Source organism: Falco punctatus, assembly GCF_963210335.1.
Source record: "Falco punctatus genome assembly, chromosome: 3".
Lineage (NCBI taxonomy): Eukaryota > Metazoa > Chordata > Aves > Falconiformes > Falconidae > Falco > Falco punctatus.
The window spans coordinates 70,690,912-70,706,814 of NC_137582.1; the positions used below are offsets into that span (position 1 = coordinate 70,690,912).

Below are 15,903 nucleotides of genomic sequence, written 5' to 3' on the forward strand. Positions count from 1 at the left end.
TAAATACGTAACCGTTTCAGTAATATTTCCCTCTGTACCAGCACAAACTTCTGACTCCTCCAGTGGCTAGCACCGCCAAGTTTCTTTCCATGATGTTTCCTTCCCCGTACCCCTTTTGCTAAGGGAAGCCCTGGGAACCAAGTAGTTGGCCACGCTCCTGGTACCACGGCTTGCTTTTGGGGTGGTTCTGGCTCCTCGGGAGCACCCGTCTGTGTCACCCAGGCTTCGCGGGGGCTGCTTGCTGGCGATGCCACTTCCCATGAATTCAGCCCAGGAGGCGGGAAACGTGAGTGGCGATGCACACATCAGCCTCGAAGTGCTGTACCAAGAGACGCATTGCACGCTGAGAATAGCGAAGCGCTGATGCATAAGCGTTATTAAAGGCTTGCAAACATTTTGTGCCTCGTTTGCGTCAACTAGGGGAAAAAAGCTGCTATCCGTGCATGCACCGTACACTAGGCTGCTGGAGCCGAGCTCCCTTCCCAATCCAGCCGTTACGGGCAGACCCCCGGTGTGGAAGCGGGACGGGGCCGTTGAGGATCCGCGCATGGCGCTGCCTTCGGGGACGAGACCTACCGGCGGCGCGGGCGGCCGAGGCAGCGCGGGGGCGGCCGCCCAGTCACCGGGCAGATCGCCCCGCCGTGCGCTTCCCGGCCGGGGAGCCGCGCTCCTGCGCCTGGCTGGGGGGGCAGCTGGAAGGCGGCAGCCCGGCCTCCCGCCCGGGGCCGGTGAGACGCGGCGGCTCCTACCGGGCCTGCGGAGCCCCGGACACGAACGGCTGGGCGTCAGGGCGGCCCCGCCGCGCCCGCGCCCCCGCGCTCGTGCCCGCTCCCAGGCACGGGGCGAAAGGCCGGAGGGGGCCGCACCGCCCCCTGCACCGCCCCCTGCGCCGCTTGTCGGGAGCGCGCCTGCGCCGGCCCCGCCCCCTCACGTGAGCGGCGGCGGCCCCGCCTGCGGCGCTGAGGGAAGGCCGGGACGGGCGGCGGTAGCATGGCGGCTGCCGCGGGGCCGGGACCGGGGCCGGGAGAGGGGGCTGGGGCCGACCCGCCGGGCGCCTGCCCCGGCGCGGACAGCGGGAACGTCTCCCAGAGCCACAGCAGCGCTTCCGGCCTGGGGGAGCCGGAGGACGAGGATGCCTCGGAGGCGTCGCTGAGCGCCACGGCCGCCGCCTACTCCGCGTACCTGCTCGCTGACCGCAGCCTCTTCAGCGAGCAGGTGAGGGGCCGCGCTGCGCCGCGCCGCCTCGGGGGAGCGGGTGGGGGCCTCTGCCCGGGCCCTGGCGCCCGAGCTCCCCGGGGAGCGGCAGCGGCGGCGGGCCCTGCCCCGCGGGCGGCCCGGGCTAGCGTCGCCGGCATCGCGCAGAGCGAGGCCGCCCGGCCGTGGCGGGAGGGGGCTGCCGCTGCGGGCGGCCCGCGCCGTGTGCGGGCCGGGTGTCCGGTCACTTGCGCTTGGCGGGGGCGGGGGGGCGGCCGGAGCGTGTGAAGCTGCGCCCGGTCTGGCTAACGTCTGCGCTCGGGGGGGTTCTCTGGGAGGATCTGGGGGCCTTGTGTTTTCAGGTACCTGTAAAGGGCATCTATTTTGCAGATAGAAAGCTTAGACAAGAGTTTAGAAGATTTGCTGACCAGAGTGGATGAATTCGTGGGAATGCTGGACATGGTACGTGTAACTTGCATGTAGCTGTGTTTTTGAAGTCAGAATAGAGTGTAATGTGTGCTTGGGTCTTCAAATGAGACAGAGACGGGAAGTAGCCTTTAGTCAGGGCAGGTTCCAGTATGAAAACACGTTTGAAAATTAGGTGCTTCATTTTAATAATTACATAATTCATGGATGAAAACTACCAAACTTTCATGTCAGAGCAAAATATGCCCACGTAGCTACTATATAACTGTGCATTTACATAATTATATTTGTCCATGTGCATATATGGCATCTCATTTTGAATGGCACAGCAACAGATATTTAAAAGAACAATATTCTTCTTCACTAAAATACCTAAAGACATCCTCTGTGGGTTTTGTAATCAAAGTAGCTGATCAGAGTTGCCAAACCTCCAAAGCTGGGTTTGTCTTTAGGGGACTCTTCAGAAAGGCAGCTTTGTTTCCGCTTTCGCGTGGGGGGAGATGAGATCTGAATGGGAAGGTCCTATAAGCTGACACCAGTATACTGGCTGTCTTTTAAAGCGTAGCACATGTGTGACTGCGCTACTCTTAAGGGGAACTTTACCAAGTTTATCTTTTTTTTTATTTATACTAATAAGAGAAGTTTTTGTGGCCTGACTTTTTAAGCAAAGTTGAAGTGTACAGGGAGTAAAATTTAAGTCAAAGTTTTATTTTAATATGTTTGATTCTTTAGTATGTCTGGGGACATGTTCTATCGCTTAATTCTGATAGCAGCCTATTTTTAATATAAAGGTAAATATTTGCCTATGCAAAATAAATTTTCTTCAAAGTCACTAAACTATGCAAAGCAGCAAGCTTATTAGTCTTAATCTAGTATTTTTATCCTAATACTAATTGGTATTTTTAAGCTATAGGGTTTAATCTGTTAATTGGAGCACAGTTGTACTTTAGATTTCATTCTGGAAATGTTTTATTCATTATTTTTTTATTATTATTTCTTTGAATCATCTTTTAGATTCGAAGTGATTCCTCTCAAGTTGTCAATGAAAGTATACCTCAAATTTACACAAAAGCTACAGAAATGAGACACATATACAGGAGGATTGACAAACTAGAGGTATGTATTTGGTATCTTCTACATGTATTCTGTTTCTTAACAGGGAGGAAGAATCAATTATATGCTGTAAGTGTGTGTGTGTGTGCATGTACATGGAGTGGGCTCAGATCAGTTTTGCTCTCTGCGTCCAATCTGGGTTCCGTACTTCAGGCTTAATAAAGAGAACACAATTCATTAAGAATTTCTGGAGACTGTGGGTGTTCTAAAACAAAATGCCTTTTTTAAAAAAAAATTATTTTTTCCATGTACTGCTTGAAGCAAGGTGGTGGTCTTTTCTCAGAAAGCAGTAGTAGCACTTTTTTTTTTTTTTTTGATAGTACCTTTCAAAGTTACTGTCTTGTGAGCTGTTTGGAGACTAGTAGAATGAGAGGTCTGTTGATCCCTGGTAAAGCTTCAAAATGATTTACGTCCTTGGTCCTGCTCTTAGTAGAAAGGCAGACAGAAGTCTAGATTCTAAGAAGTCTTAATAGTTATTTAAAAGGCAAATGGGAAGAGGAATATTGGTTGTTTTATTAGGTTTAACCTGTTTTTGCAGTCTTTTAAAAGTATCTCAAGTAATTTTTAGCAGTAAAATGGATTTGTAGGTAGGAGGGAAATAGAGTATGAAGTTTTTGACTCCTCATTTAGGTAATGCAGCTTTCACCACTGTTGTGCAATACACAATCCTATTTTAATTTGTTAATGAAAAGGCTGGATTTCTTTTGGTTTTTTTGTGTTAGGCTTTTGTGAAGATGATTGGGAATTGCGTAGCTGGACTGGAAGAACGGGTCGTAAAGGCAGAAACAGATCTTGGAGCTTTTCCAAGCACATTCAAGAAAATCTTGCACACAATCAGCATACCATCCTTGCTTAATGTAAGTAAACTTTTGTTATCATGTGACCAGCTGAGTTGCTCTCCTTACCAGACTAGATGATTAAAATAATAGTAAGTCTGTTACACATATATCTGAATTTAACTGTAGAAAAGTTTTATAATTTATTAGGATTTTTGCAAAGTTCTCAGGCTTAATAAAAAAAACACCAAACCCCAAACTTAGAAATCACAAATTCTTGTAAGAATTTGTGAACTTTCCAAAATAAAGCTGAATACACAAAGAAGGGAATGTGAGGGGCACAGACAAGCACATAATGCACAAATCTTTATATTAAAGTACCCCAATCTGTGGTATGAAAGCAAGTAAGAAGAACCTGTGCACGCAACACTGTTAAAGGGTCATACTGCATTGATAATATCACTGCAAAAATGTTACCAAAAAAAGGAAATTAAAGCTACACTGCATAATATTTGTAAAATGAAGGCTGTATTTATACTTAGTCCACACAGTTCAGTAATCATGTAATCACCTTGTTAAACTTTCTAAGGATGCAGTTTTCTCTTGTCATGTAACTACATATGGACTGTTTCTCTACAGAAGACTTGAAATGCTCTCTGAATGTTACCTAACCTTAAACTAGCACTATGCCCTAGTTTTAAAATAAACTTCTGGTTTAAAAAAAAATAATTTAAAAAAAAATCTTCTGAACACCTGATGCTTCTTGGCATCACCTGCCAGTACACTGTTTATAAGTATTCCTCCTTGTGTCTTGTCAGCTACCAGATTCTCTTCCTATATCCATCCTATACTAACTCAGGTTTCTGTGAGAATGCTGAAATAAAGTAGGTTTGCAGAGGGGGAGAGGAAGATGGTTGTGGCTGTTTGCAGTATTTGTGTTCCCATGTATTGCAAGCATGTGTGGCAGCAGAGGAAAAATAGGTATAAAAAGAATATGTATTGACCTGTCAAGAGTCAGTTCAGGAAACTTGTTGTTCACTGCTATTTTCTGTGCAGTCATTAAGTTAGTTAATGCTTCATTCCTTCATTTTCTTTGGTGTTTAGGTTTAGAGTGATGTCACTATTAAAAAAAAAAACCAACCAAACCACCTAAACACAAAGTTCCTGTTTGTGGACTGCTTAGAGATACAAAGAACTGCAGCAGTCGCCTTGAAGAATATTCAACATTATTTTCCTTTTTTTTTTTTTTCTGAAAACCGTTGTTAACCATGGAATTATAATCTTCAGTTGATAAGTTTGAAAGTTCGAAGAAAGTGCTTTAGTGTCACATGGGAATACCTTGTCAGCTTAGCGATTTTTCCACAGCTAATAAGGTGGAAAGTCTCTGAAAGTGTCAGCAGGCTGAACCTGGCATGTCCAGTGGCTTCTTGGTGTGAGTATGGATGGCAAGAAAATCAACACTCAGAACTTACTGGAATTAATCAATTAACTAAAAGGCAGGTCACTGTTCTGCAGTGGTACTGAGTGTTGCATAGTAAAATATCTGTTTTCACTAGTAAGCACAGGCATGTCTGAATGAGAATGCCTGTAGAGATTTCTCCTCACACCTGACATTTAACTAGCTCACTCAATGGATCAATGCTTTGGCAAAGAAGGCTAATCGGATGTTACGATTTTCACTGTAGGTGTAGTTCATGTTTTCCTGCTACAATTTTAATTTAGTCATCTCTCCTCACTCTCTTCCCATTTAAATGTATCTGTTTCCTTACACAAAGGATATATTTTGTATTTCTCAAGCTGTGTATTTGTAATCTCACTTCTAGATTTTGCCCCAAGTTCTTCCTTTGTGAATACCAGGCAGTGTAAAGTACAGTATTGTAAAACTTCTAATACCACTAAGGATGTAGACTCTCTCAAGAGGTAAAAATGTCTGCTAAGCAGCTGCAAAAATAAGTAATCATAAATGTGTATTTAGGCAGCTGTAGGTACTGTGCCTGCCTATGAATTTCCTCACTGGATTGAAATTATCCCCTTCTTGCACTTGTGCAAATACAGCACCTCTTAAATCGGTGTCATGACTTGCAGAATACCTGTGACCTTAGTTTCCCTGGCTTGCCAGGTGGTTGCTCATAGAGCAGTACAAGATAGGAAATAATTTTTAAAAACAGAACTTTGATTTAAAGATCATTTTTACATTTGGCAAAATTTCTGGTGTAGAGAACATTGATAGTATCCACTATTTATAGATCCTATCTTTGTTTATATATTTTTTTATTTTGTTACAAGTTGAATGGCAAAACATTTCAGAGAAATGAATGATATTATGAAGTTAAAGACAAAATATAATTTAAATGTCAGAAATCAGCAATTTTGTGTATAACATGAGAATACATACTTAGTTCATACGGAGTACAAGTATACACCTTAACTGAATATTGGAAAAATTCTACTTAGCTGTTTTAATTAAATCCTCATTTTGGTACTATAAAGAATTCCAAACTCAAAAGTATACTAATGATATTTGGTGTGCTTTTAACTTTATTATTGGTGGAGACTCTAATTGTCTCATCCCAGACAGGCAAAAAATTACCTGAAGAACTCTGCAGACAAACTGACTGAGAGCTCTGCAACACAGTTCATCAAAATCTTGTTATGAGTCCAAAAGAATTTTTAATGAGTGAAGTCTTTATTTCAAGCCTTCTGTTTAAGACCTTATAGTGAAAACATACACTGGGTCTGCAGCAGTGCAGCGTTGTTTACATGCAGGAAGGCTGACAAGATAGTAGTGCTCCTTGCTGTTGTCTCTTTAAATGAACCATTTGGTATAGTGAAACAATGTACAGCGAATATTTAAAAGAAGTGTGGACACTTTTCCTGAAAGACAGTGTAACAGCTCTTTTGCAGTCCACTACCGTATTATTTTTAATGCTATGTCATAGTACATATATTCAAACATACTTGAAGAAACGCAGCAGGAGCAGCAATCTTCGTGAAGGAAATACTAAGTGTGTTTCTATCTGAAGACTTTTTTAGCTAAGCAAATGAGAATACAGGCTAGGATTAACTCGGGGGAAGTGGCTGAGGAGAGCTCGAAGGCTGGAGCAGGAAAGGTAAAGGTATATGGCTTTGGAAGGATGAAGGTTACAATGACTATACCATCAGCTAGAAAAGATTACCCGTGTGGCTTCTGCAAAGCTGGCCTATCATGCACTTCCTGGGACTGAGTCTGTTCAGGTGATAGAACTGCAAAGGTTAAAGGCTGCTTTTCCTCACTAGCGTTACGAGTATGTCAGACCCATCTGAGCTACAATTTAAAATTTAAAATAAAAAAGATACACCTTTAAAACTTTTATTGGTTTGCATTTTAGCTCTGTAGGCTTTGTTGTTTAAAATTTCCTTTTTTAAGAAGATGAAAAATAAACTTATCTAATTTGCAGAAATCCTCTTCCTCACGACAACAACAGACCCTTTATGAACCTCCAGTCCTCTTCAAGACTGAAGACTATTTTCCATGTCTTAACGAAGCACCTTATTGATGACTTTTGCTTTGGGATTGTTATGAAGCAGCCAGAATAGAAACAGCCAAGTGAACAAAAGAAATGCTAACCTCAAAACGGCTGCATTTCTGAATGTTACTGATGGCATATTGCCATTCTGATTCTCATTGCCTTCCTTCAGGCAGTATTTTCAGGTAATCTTTATTTGTGTGTGTTGTTTCAAAGGTCTTCCTAAAACACAGTATAAATTTTTAGATTATATTGGGAAAGGAACTTAAGAGTACTTCTGCATTAGATTTTTTTTTTTTTTTTTTTTTTTACATAGGGAAATAATAGGAAATGTACTTCTATGTGTTAAAAGATTTATATATAAATATCTGTGCTGCTGCAAGTGTAAATAGCTATACCACAAGGATGTGTTTATTTTGTTTTTTTCCTAATGTACTGATTGAGATGAAAGAAAAACTATGCATAAAATAATCTACTCCAATTTCTGGAACCTGGTCCCTGCAGTTTGCAGAGAAATGCACTGTGTTGGGATGTACAAGTTGCAAGGGGAGGACTTGGAAGATGAGCAAGGAATCAAGGGCATGGCTTGATGCACATGATCTAGTCCCAGTTCACAAAGCAAACTTCCTGCCCCCACTGATGGTCATCAGGTCACAGTGACCCGAGCGTTGTTTTGTTTCATGTGTAACCAGGCGGACATTTTTATATATATATGTATATATAATGTGGCATCAAAAATGAAAAATGTCTCAGTTGAAGCAGGGATGTCCCTGGATCAGGTGCCTGACCAGACTTTCCGCTTTTCCCTCACAACCCTCCATGTGGTTCATATGGTTACTGGGACTCCCTGTGCTGATTGCAGCGTGTGTATATTATCAATAAACTAATAATAGCTATTTAACCCCTGTTGTGGTCTTGTGTTTCAGCTGACAGTACTGAACTGCACCGTTGTTTCCAAGATCCTTTCTGCGTACAGCCTCATATAATACCTAGCAGGTGTTACTCATAAATGGTTGTATTCATCTGAACAACAGTTTGCTGCTGCTGTTTTGCTGTCAATACAATTCACTAGAAATATCCAAAATTCAAATTCCAGAGGAATAAGGAGTGCATTAGGGAAACAACGTGCCTGATGGTTTTGTGTTGCAAGCACAGAAAAAGGTATGCAGTTCTACAGCAAGGATTATATATTAATAGATAAAAATTTTGAAAATCATACGGCCTTGTCTTCAAACAGCAGCAGGGACCAGGTTCTAAACAGTGTCTGAAGCAACATTTGGTAAAAATTAAAATAAGGGTTGTGAAATCCAGATGAGTAGGCTTCAAAAGCAGCTAATTTAAAACTGATAGGAATTTTAACATCGTCTAGAAATATAATTACATGTAAACATGCAGAAAGGAACACATTTGACTTTGAAGAAGGGCTCTCCACCATCACCTCCCATACACTTTGTTTTCATAAATATTTCACTATTTAGGCTTCCCACTGCAGCAATGGTTGCATTTCCAAAAGGCGTGGTACCTTTCAGTTTATGCATAAATAATCTTTGAAGGATATAATTCAGTGAAATCTAATGAAGTGACGTTCTTGAGCTTGGTATGTGATACTAGGCTACAGCCAAATACTCTTGAACATACTAATCCTGACATTACAACAAGTTTTAAAGTAGCTTTAGAACAATTTTCTAATTAAATGAGTCAACTGTTCAAATGGTAGCTGTGCCCTCTGCTGAATGGAGCTCAAATGCCCTTGCTTTTAAGCAGATGGTATAATTTAAAATGTTAAAATAATAAAGACCTCGGCAAGCTTTTACAACTGAGAATATTTTTCACACAGTGTTGTTCATAATAATAAGAGAAAAAATGCACATGTTCTCAAGTGGGCATTTAGAACAGTTGTATGGAAAAATAATAGATGGATATATCTTCAAAGCATACCACAATCAGAAATCATGCAGTTCCTATAGCTAGTAGAGTTCTATGTTGGAAATGCTCCAGAATATTTTTATTACTGAAAATAATGGACAGTACATGCAGGATTTAATAAGGAAATACTGTAAAAGTACAGACAATAAATAAATAGTGGCTTTTCGTATACATGATAGAGAACAAGGTCACAGTTCATCTGTGAAGGTTACTCTAGAAGAGTCATTAAGGCATTCTCATGATACTGACAAGATCCATGCATACACTCTGCTGTTGAATTTGTACTCCTGTGGTTGTCTCCTTCTTCATGGTCAGTCTCACCAAGCAAGAATAACATAAAAAATACCTTCCAAGTGTTCACACTCAGTAAAGAAAATCATAGAATATTCCTTCATTCTGTCTGCTGTTACCTTGTATTAGCGTAAACCCAGTAATAACTATATTATGAATTAGGGTCAATATTTACTATTTTTGCCAGCTGCAAATTATATCTCAAAATCCACTGATACCAATATTCATGCACTCAGAAAGCTGTACTTGTGTCTTTCTCTATACAATGTTTATCTTTCTCCTCTTGCTTGAGGTTCGAAGATACAAAGCCAGGAACAGTGGTGCTACTTTACCTGGGTTTGAACAAAGAGCTCTGCGGGTAGGACTGATGTAAAGCCAGACACGATGTTTAACGGGCTGAGCTGCTAAAGGTTGCTCATAATTGAGTGTATGAAATCAGCCAACAGTTAATATCAAGAGTCTACACACACGTCTTACTTTTCTTTGATGACATGAAGCAAAAAATACAAGGTTATCCTAGCAGAGATAATGGTAGAAGTTTTTACATTATAATTAGGTTCATTTTAAGCAGGTGCCTAATAGAAACTAATGCTACGGCTACCTTAAGATACACCTGTTTACTGTAAGATGTAGGTATAGATGTAATAAAAGCTCATTTTTCATAGCTTCAGGACAAAAATCAATGTAATCTGTGATAAACTATGCTTGAAATAGGCACATAAAGATTGATATTTGTATTACATCATTTTTGGACCTACACATTTTGTTCCACTTTTGAGGAATGCTACTGCAGGTGTTATAAAGCCCTAAGAAAATATAGAAGGATGCACATTACTGACATGAAAAGAAACAGATTTGATGATTTATCTGACATGAAAGTTTTAAAGATTTAAAGATGAACTGGATTATGTTGACATTATCAAAACCCATAGCAGTTCATTACTTCTGCTGACAATAACCTTCAAAGTTAAGTAGTTTCACCGGCAATTCCTATGAAATCGGTAGCAAGCTCAATTTGGATTCTGTCCTGCACAGGAGCTGTTTCCAAATACTAAGATCTTGAGGTGTAGAGAGCGATCCTGAGTGAAACACCTTTCAGAATGAGAAAGAAGATGAGATATCTGCATCTATGAAGAGAACTTTACATTTGAAAACGATAAATATTTTAAGGTTCCCTTACCACACACAAAAAACCCCAAACACCACCACCCCACCCCCAGATTTTTAAGTGATGACACTTTTAAACTCCCTCAATTTTTGTAGAAAAAAATTCTAGTCTTGGACCAGCTAGCAGGTAAATCCCATATGCCCAGACAGACGCCCTGGCTTGAAAAGCCAAAATCGCTGTCAGGTTTAGCTATGGTCAAAGAGGACCATCATGGGGGTTGGTGATCTCTCTAGTCACGGCAGCTAAGTCCATCAGGAATGAGAAGTCTCCCGACTGCTGGGGTTCAAGCCTTGTAGGAGCTGGGTTGCTGTGGCAGGCTGTGCTGCAATGGCAGAGTAGAGGCTTTGTCCACTCCGCTGCTTTTGTTGATTCTACTTGAAGCCGGTGGGTGGTAGTACAGCCTAAAGGTGGTAGGGCAGGCTCCAGCTCCAGCTGACCTCGGAGATCTATGGAATTTTCTTTACCTTCTTGCTTGAGGTTATCTACTCACAAACTTTTCATGCCGGTCATTTTTAGGCTTTTGCAAAACAGTGTGAGCAATATACAAATTATCCATGATGATCCATTTCTTAAAAGCGCTAAGTAGCAAGCACAGCAGAAAAAAGGGGAACAATGCTGCTCATGGGCACCGCAGAGCAGGGCTGGGGAGGCAGAATGCAGTCTCGGAGTCACATAGGATGCAGATACATGGTTCAAAAAAGAAAAATTGAAGTAAGGCCCTTGGAATTATACCAGACAACCAGGATAAGATAGGAAAACCAAAGTACACTGTCTAAAACCGCAGGAGAGACTCAAAACATCAATTTTTGTCAACTTTAATATTGGTTGTACATTATTTAATGGACTATTGGTTTAAGTAGTAGAAAAAGAGACACTAAAATTCCATAAATAGTCATAAACTGTGATGTTTTCAGTCAAATGTGGTATTTATACAGGATGTTGAATAGCCTTAAAATAATACATATTGAAAATACAGATATATAAATGAGCTGACAGAGCTAAGAAAATGAACTGAATGTTAGCAAGGATTCTGTTAGAGGGCTCTGAGTGAAAAGACAAAGGGACAGAATTCACAGAGGGAAAAGAAACCACAAACACCTGCTGAGCGTCAATGAAGAAAGAAGAAAGTTTCTGATTTGATTTATCATCTCCCACTGTGCAGAAACTGTGGGTTTCTTGAGAATAGCTTGGTGCCTACATTATTTAAAAATAAATTAATTGCCATCTGTTTCCTACAGGTGACATTGTCAGGATTTTCTTTACAACCAAGTGGTCTAGAAAGCAACCTTTAAAAACAAAAAAACAATAGCTGAAATTCCTGCAATCCTAGAACTTTAAAACCGAGAGCTGGCACTAAGTATGACAGGAGCATCTGAAATGTTTCTCTGAGCATGAGTCAATCTAAAAGGTTTGCAGAGAACTGAAACTGGCAGAAAAGCTGGTTTGGATTGATTCATAACAAGGAAAGAAAGGAATGGTAAGAGCCTCATGCAGGATGGAAGAGGCAGAAAATAGCATAGCCAGGAGGTAAGCCAGGTGGTTCTGGTAAACCGCAACAAAAGACTAAGGTGTAAACTCGTGGTGACAGAGCTTTGAGCAGCATGAACAGATAAGGGCAAAGTCCCTGAACTGGAGGATATGAGCAAACATCCACAACAGACCTGACATACACATGCAATTTTGTTATTTGTTCACAGTTGAGGAGATTTTTTTTTTTTTTTTTTTTTTGCCTTAGGGTGCACTGCTCCCAAGCACAGAGCTTTTAGGATGGGCTTTAACTGTGCTAGAACTGTGAAAGGAGAGTCTGGACCAGGTCACCACTACTGCCTCTTTCACAAAAGCAGTAGGACTTGCAGGTAGAGTTAGCCAGACCGTTGGACCGTTCTGGCTAAAACCCAGTCCTGCCAAGCCAGAGAGTCCAGCCCCTGCACTGGTGTCCCAGCACAGGGGAGAGGGGTGACACCCCTCTGCTCCCAGCCATCCCTCTGAGAAGGCAGCAGAGCACTTTCCATGGTGGTGTTGCTGGGGTCGCGTGCAGCCGGGGAGATGCCTGCTGCGGAATTAGCACCTGTTTTCCTTATGCTCCTTTGGTTAGCCCTTTCCTCGGCAGGGATGGCTTTCCAATCTGATGGGAAGTGTAGCATGAAAGAAGAAAAAAATTAGGTGTTGGGAATAGCCTTGTTGTCATTGCAGAGATGTCTGTGTGCTGTGTGTCATGCTCGGATTCCTGCTTCCAGCAATGTTTTATCAACTCCAACACAGTGGTTCAGCTGCCAGTGGGAAGCGGAGCCCTTATTCTAGGTGTCAGGGATTGCTGGGAACTTTTTGGAAATGTGCCTGTTGCATCTAAACTGCAGTGTATTGGAAGACTGTTAAGGGAAAAAATATTTATTGAGGGGGAAAATACTAAATAATACAACTGAACAAAAATAATGTTTTCTTTCTGGGTTTATTACCTTGACTTTTCCTCGTTTTATTTTTCTGTAATCAAAGGAAGGAAAACAAAGCAGTAATGCCAGAGAAATCTTGCCTAAGGAAAATCAATTATGATGATGTTAGCTAACAAGGTAGATGAGCAGTGCTGCTGCGAACTTGCATATACCAGTGAGGTAAGTCAAGACCCCACCAGGAGTTAGATGAAATTATGAGAAGGGCAAAGAGTCAACAATAGAACGAGATCAGCAAAAGCAGGGCTAGATGATATTCCAGTGCCCATCTCAGTTAGCATTCTGGCACTCATTGTTTTGCACCATGGAACTGTCTCTGGGAGTAAAATGGATTCTTTTTGGATCGAGTATAGCCAGAGACTTGCTGCAGGAGCTTGTCTGACATGCTACAGCTGCTGTTGGGTATTCATTCCATGCTGCTGGCCTTGAGCTAGTCTTAGGTCAAGATGAAGCTGGTGAAACATTTAGCTTGAACATCAGGTTTCTCCTTACCAATGTATCTGCTGTGCTGGACTGCTTGCTGAGACAGGCATAGCCCCCGGGGGTAAACAGCGCTTTTCAGGAGTACCAAGTGTGAACCAAAGCTGTGTGTTGAATGCAGATGTGATGGTCCCGCAGTTTGTATTTGAGGACTTGAATGGGTAACTAACACGGAAATTAAATTCATTTTACACGGGAGAGGAACTGTGAAGAGTGATGAAAAGGTCGGGTGGGAAAGCTGCTGGAGAGATGATGGAGGAACAGACACAGACCTTCTAACTGAGCTTAGACATAATAAAGTGTACAGGAGACGGAAGCAGGGGCAAGTAACCCAGCAGGATGATACAGCTGCTCTTTGTTTTTGCAGGGATAAAGTCAGGAAAACCAAGGCCAACCTGGACTTGAATCTGGTGAGGGAGGTGAAGGGCAACAATAAAGGCATCTGCAGGTGCACAAACAGCACAAGGAAGGCCAGGGAAAACGTGGGCCACTGCTCAGTGCAGCAGGGCCTGGTGATGCAAGGCACAGAAAGGTACTTGATGGCTTCTGTGCATCAGTCTTTACTGGTAAGTCTTTACTGGGCCGCCAGCACAAGAAAGATACAGATGTAGTGGAGTGAGTCCAGCGCAGGGCCACAAAGATGATAAAGGGACTGGAACATCTCCTGTGAGGAGACGCTAGGCTGAGAGATCTGGGACTGTTCACCTTGGAGGAGAGAAGGGTCGAGGGGATCTCATCAGTATATATAAATACCTGAAGGGAGGGAGTGAAGGAGGAGGAGGTAGACACTTCTCAGCAGTGCCCGCTGGTAGGGCAAGAGGCTATGTGCACAAAAATAAAAACTCCTTGCCAAAGCACCTTCTCTGTTACATCCCACACCCATTTTTTTGAACCTTGTTCCCACAAGCTTCTTTTAATATCCTCTGATTCTTGTATTGGAAGACACAGTCAACAGTTACAAGCCATCTGTGTTGCTCATCATCTTGTAGTAATGTCTGTAATTTCCCTTTCCACGATCTCTTCCCCTGGCTGAAGAATCATAGAATCATGGAACGGTTTGAGTTGGAAGGGACCCTAAAATCATCTAGTTCCAACTACCTTGCCATGGGCAGGGATACTTTCCTCTAGACCAGGTTTCTCAGTCCCTGTTGTTTCATATACGAAGCTTCCATGCCCTTGGTTGCCTTTTTCTGATCTTTTTCCACTTCTGCGGTGTCCTTTTTGAGATCAGGAAACCAGTACTACCCGTGCAATTCAAGGCACAAGCAAATCAGAGTTTTACAATCTGCCTTGCTATTTGTTTCTTCTCTGGTCATTCCCAGTATTGGATGTGCTTTCTTGTTGCCTTCTGAACATTTAAACTGATGTTTTCAGGACCTGTCATAACTGTGTGATCTCATTCATGAGTAACTGCTCAAATTTACTTTCTGACTCATGAAGTGGTTAATATACAAGGATATTTTAATGTAATGGCTAAATATGTGGCTGTTAAGCAGGAGGTGCTTCCAGTTAGTAGGATGAGCTTTTGCTAAAACAAAGATTACTGCATATGTGGATTCGATATAAAATAGTAGATTGTGGGGCTATGCACAAGAAGGCAAAACCAGGGATGCTGCGGAGTCGGTGTGTTTCTGTGTGGATATACCACCGCTGGAGGTCAGCAGCTGGCCTGGTGGTCTGACTCCTTTCTGCATTTGTGCTCACCTGGGCTGTCATTGCTACAGAGCAGTGGTCCTGGAAAAATGGTGTTTAACCTCAGCCTGCTGAAGCAGAGAGCCCATCAAGCATCCTAACACCATGTGCCAGGTAACGTTCAGCCCACCACAGCCTTGGATAAGAGATGACACTTCGCAGCACTGACAGAAACTGTCTTCCTTTTGAATGCTCTCAGCTTGTTTTGTGTGCCAGAAGTCCTTCCAGGGTTCCCCCTCCTGCCTCTCTTTACCTTAGCTCCTCTGTACCCTGAGGCTGAGCTGGCCCCTGCCTCTTACCAAGCCGCAGGGGCTCCATGTCTTTCTCCACAGCAGCGTGCAGCACTCCGAGCATCTCCAGAGGTGGGAAGTGATGCTTCTTATGCAGGCTCCTGCCTGGAGCTAGCTGAGAGCAACCATGCTGAGGGTTTTCCTCTGGTTCTCTTCTGAAGCTAGAATCCCACTAGTTTGGCTCAGTTGAGGAACATCCTGAGGTTGAGGTGGGCATTTCACTGTCCTGCTCTGGTGAGATCTGTGTACCTGTGCTCTCAGACATTCAGATGGCCAGGGACTGAGCCTGAAGAATGTCACCTGGGGAGGGTGCCAGGCCTCTCAAGCGAAAGGCACTGCCATGCCTGTGCCACACTCCCCTTTGGGCAACAATGTTCCCACATTTTGTCCCCCAAACCTTTGCTTTGAATCCAGCCCTTAAGACTGTTGTTGGTGATTAATCACACGCTACTTTTATCTTGCAATGTGTAGGAAGAAGTTAAAAGTCCATGACTACTCTGCAGTGACAGTCTCCTGTTTTCTGTGTGACGGTTTTGTGGACGTGGCCAGCCAGTAATGGTGCAGTTCTCAGAGAAGAGGAATAGCCTTGCTTTT

At 42.7% G+C, this 15,903-nt stretch overlaps 1 protein-coding gene across 1 annotated transcript; it reads left to right on the plus strand.

Annotated features, from left to right (window-relative positions):
* The first annotated feature begins 934 nt into the window (after nt 1-934).
* BLOC1S4 (biogenesis of lysosomal organelles complex 1 subunit 4) lies at nt 935-7,916 on the plus strand. Its single transcript, XM_080378557.1, has 5 exons — nt 935-1,215; nt 1,585-1,656; nt 2,635-2,736; nt 3,456-3,590; nt 6,947-7,916. Exons 1-5 carry the CDS (start codon nt 991-993, stop codon nt 7,043-7,045), a joined length of 633 nt encoding a protein of 210 aa, XP_080234683.1. The 5' UTR covers nt 935-990; the 3' UTR covers nt 7,046-7,916.
* The last annotated feature ends 7,987 nt before the right edge of the window (nt 7,917-15,903 follow it).

What these genes read in the sequence shown, in the direction of transcription:
- BLOC1S4 (XM_080378557.1), top strand. Translation starts at nt 991, where the DNA reads ATGGCGGCTGCCGCGGGGCCGGGACCGGGGCCGGGAGAGGGGGCTGGG. An exon ending in GCAGCCTCTTCAGCGAGCAG is followed by an intron (nt 1,216 to 1,584) that starts GTGAGGGGCCGC and finishes TCTATTTTGCAG; the next exon opens with ATAGAAAGCTTAGACAAGAG. An exon ending in GCATACCATCCTTGCTTAAT is followed by an intron (nt 3,591 to 6,946) that starts GTAAGTAAACTT and finishes TCTAATTTGCAG; the next exon opens with AAATCCTCTTCCTCACGACA.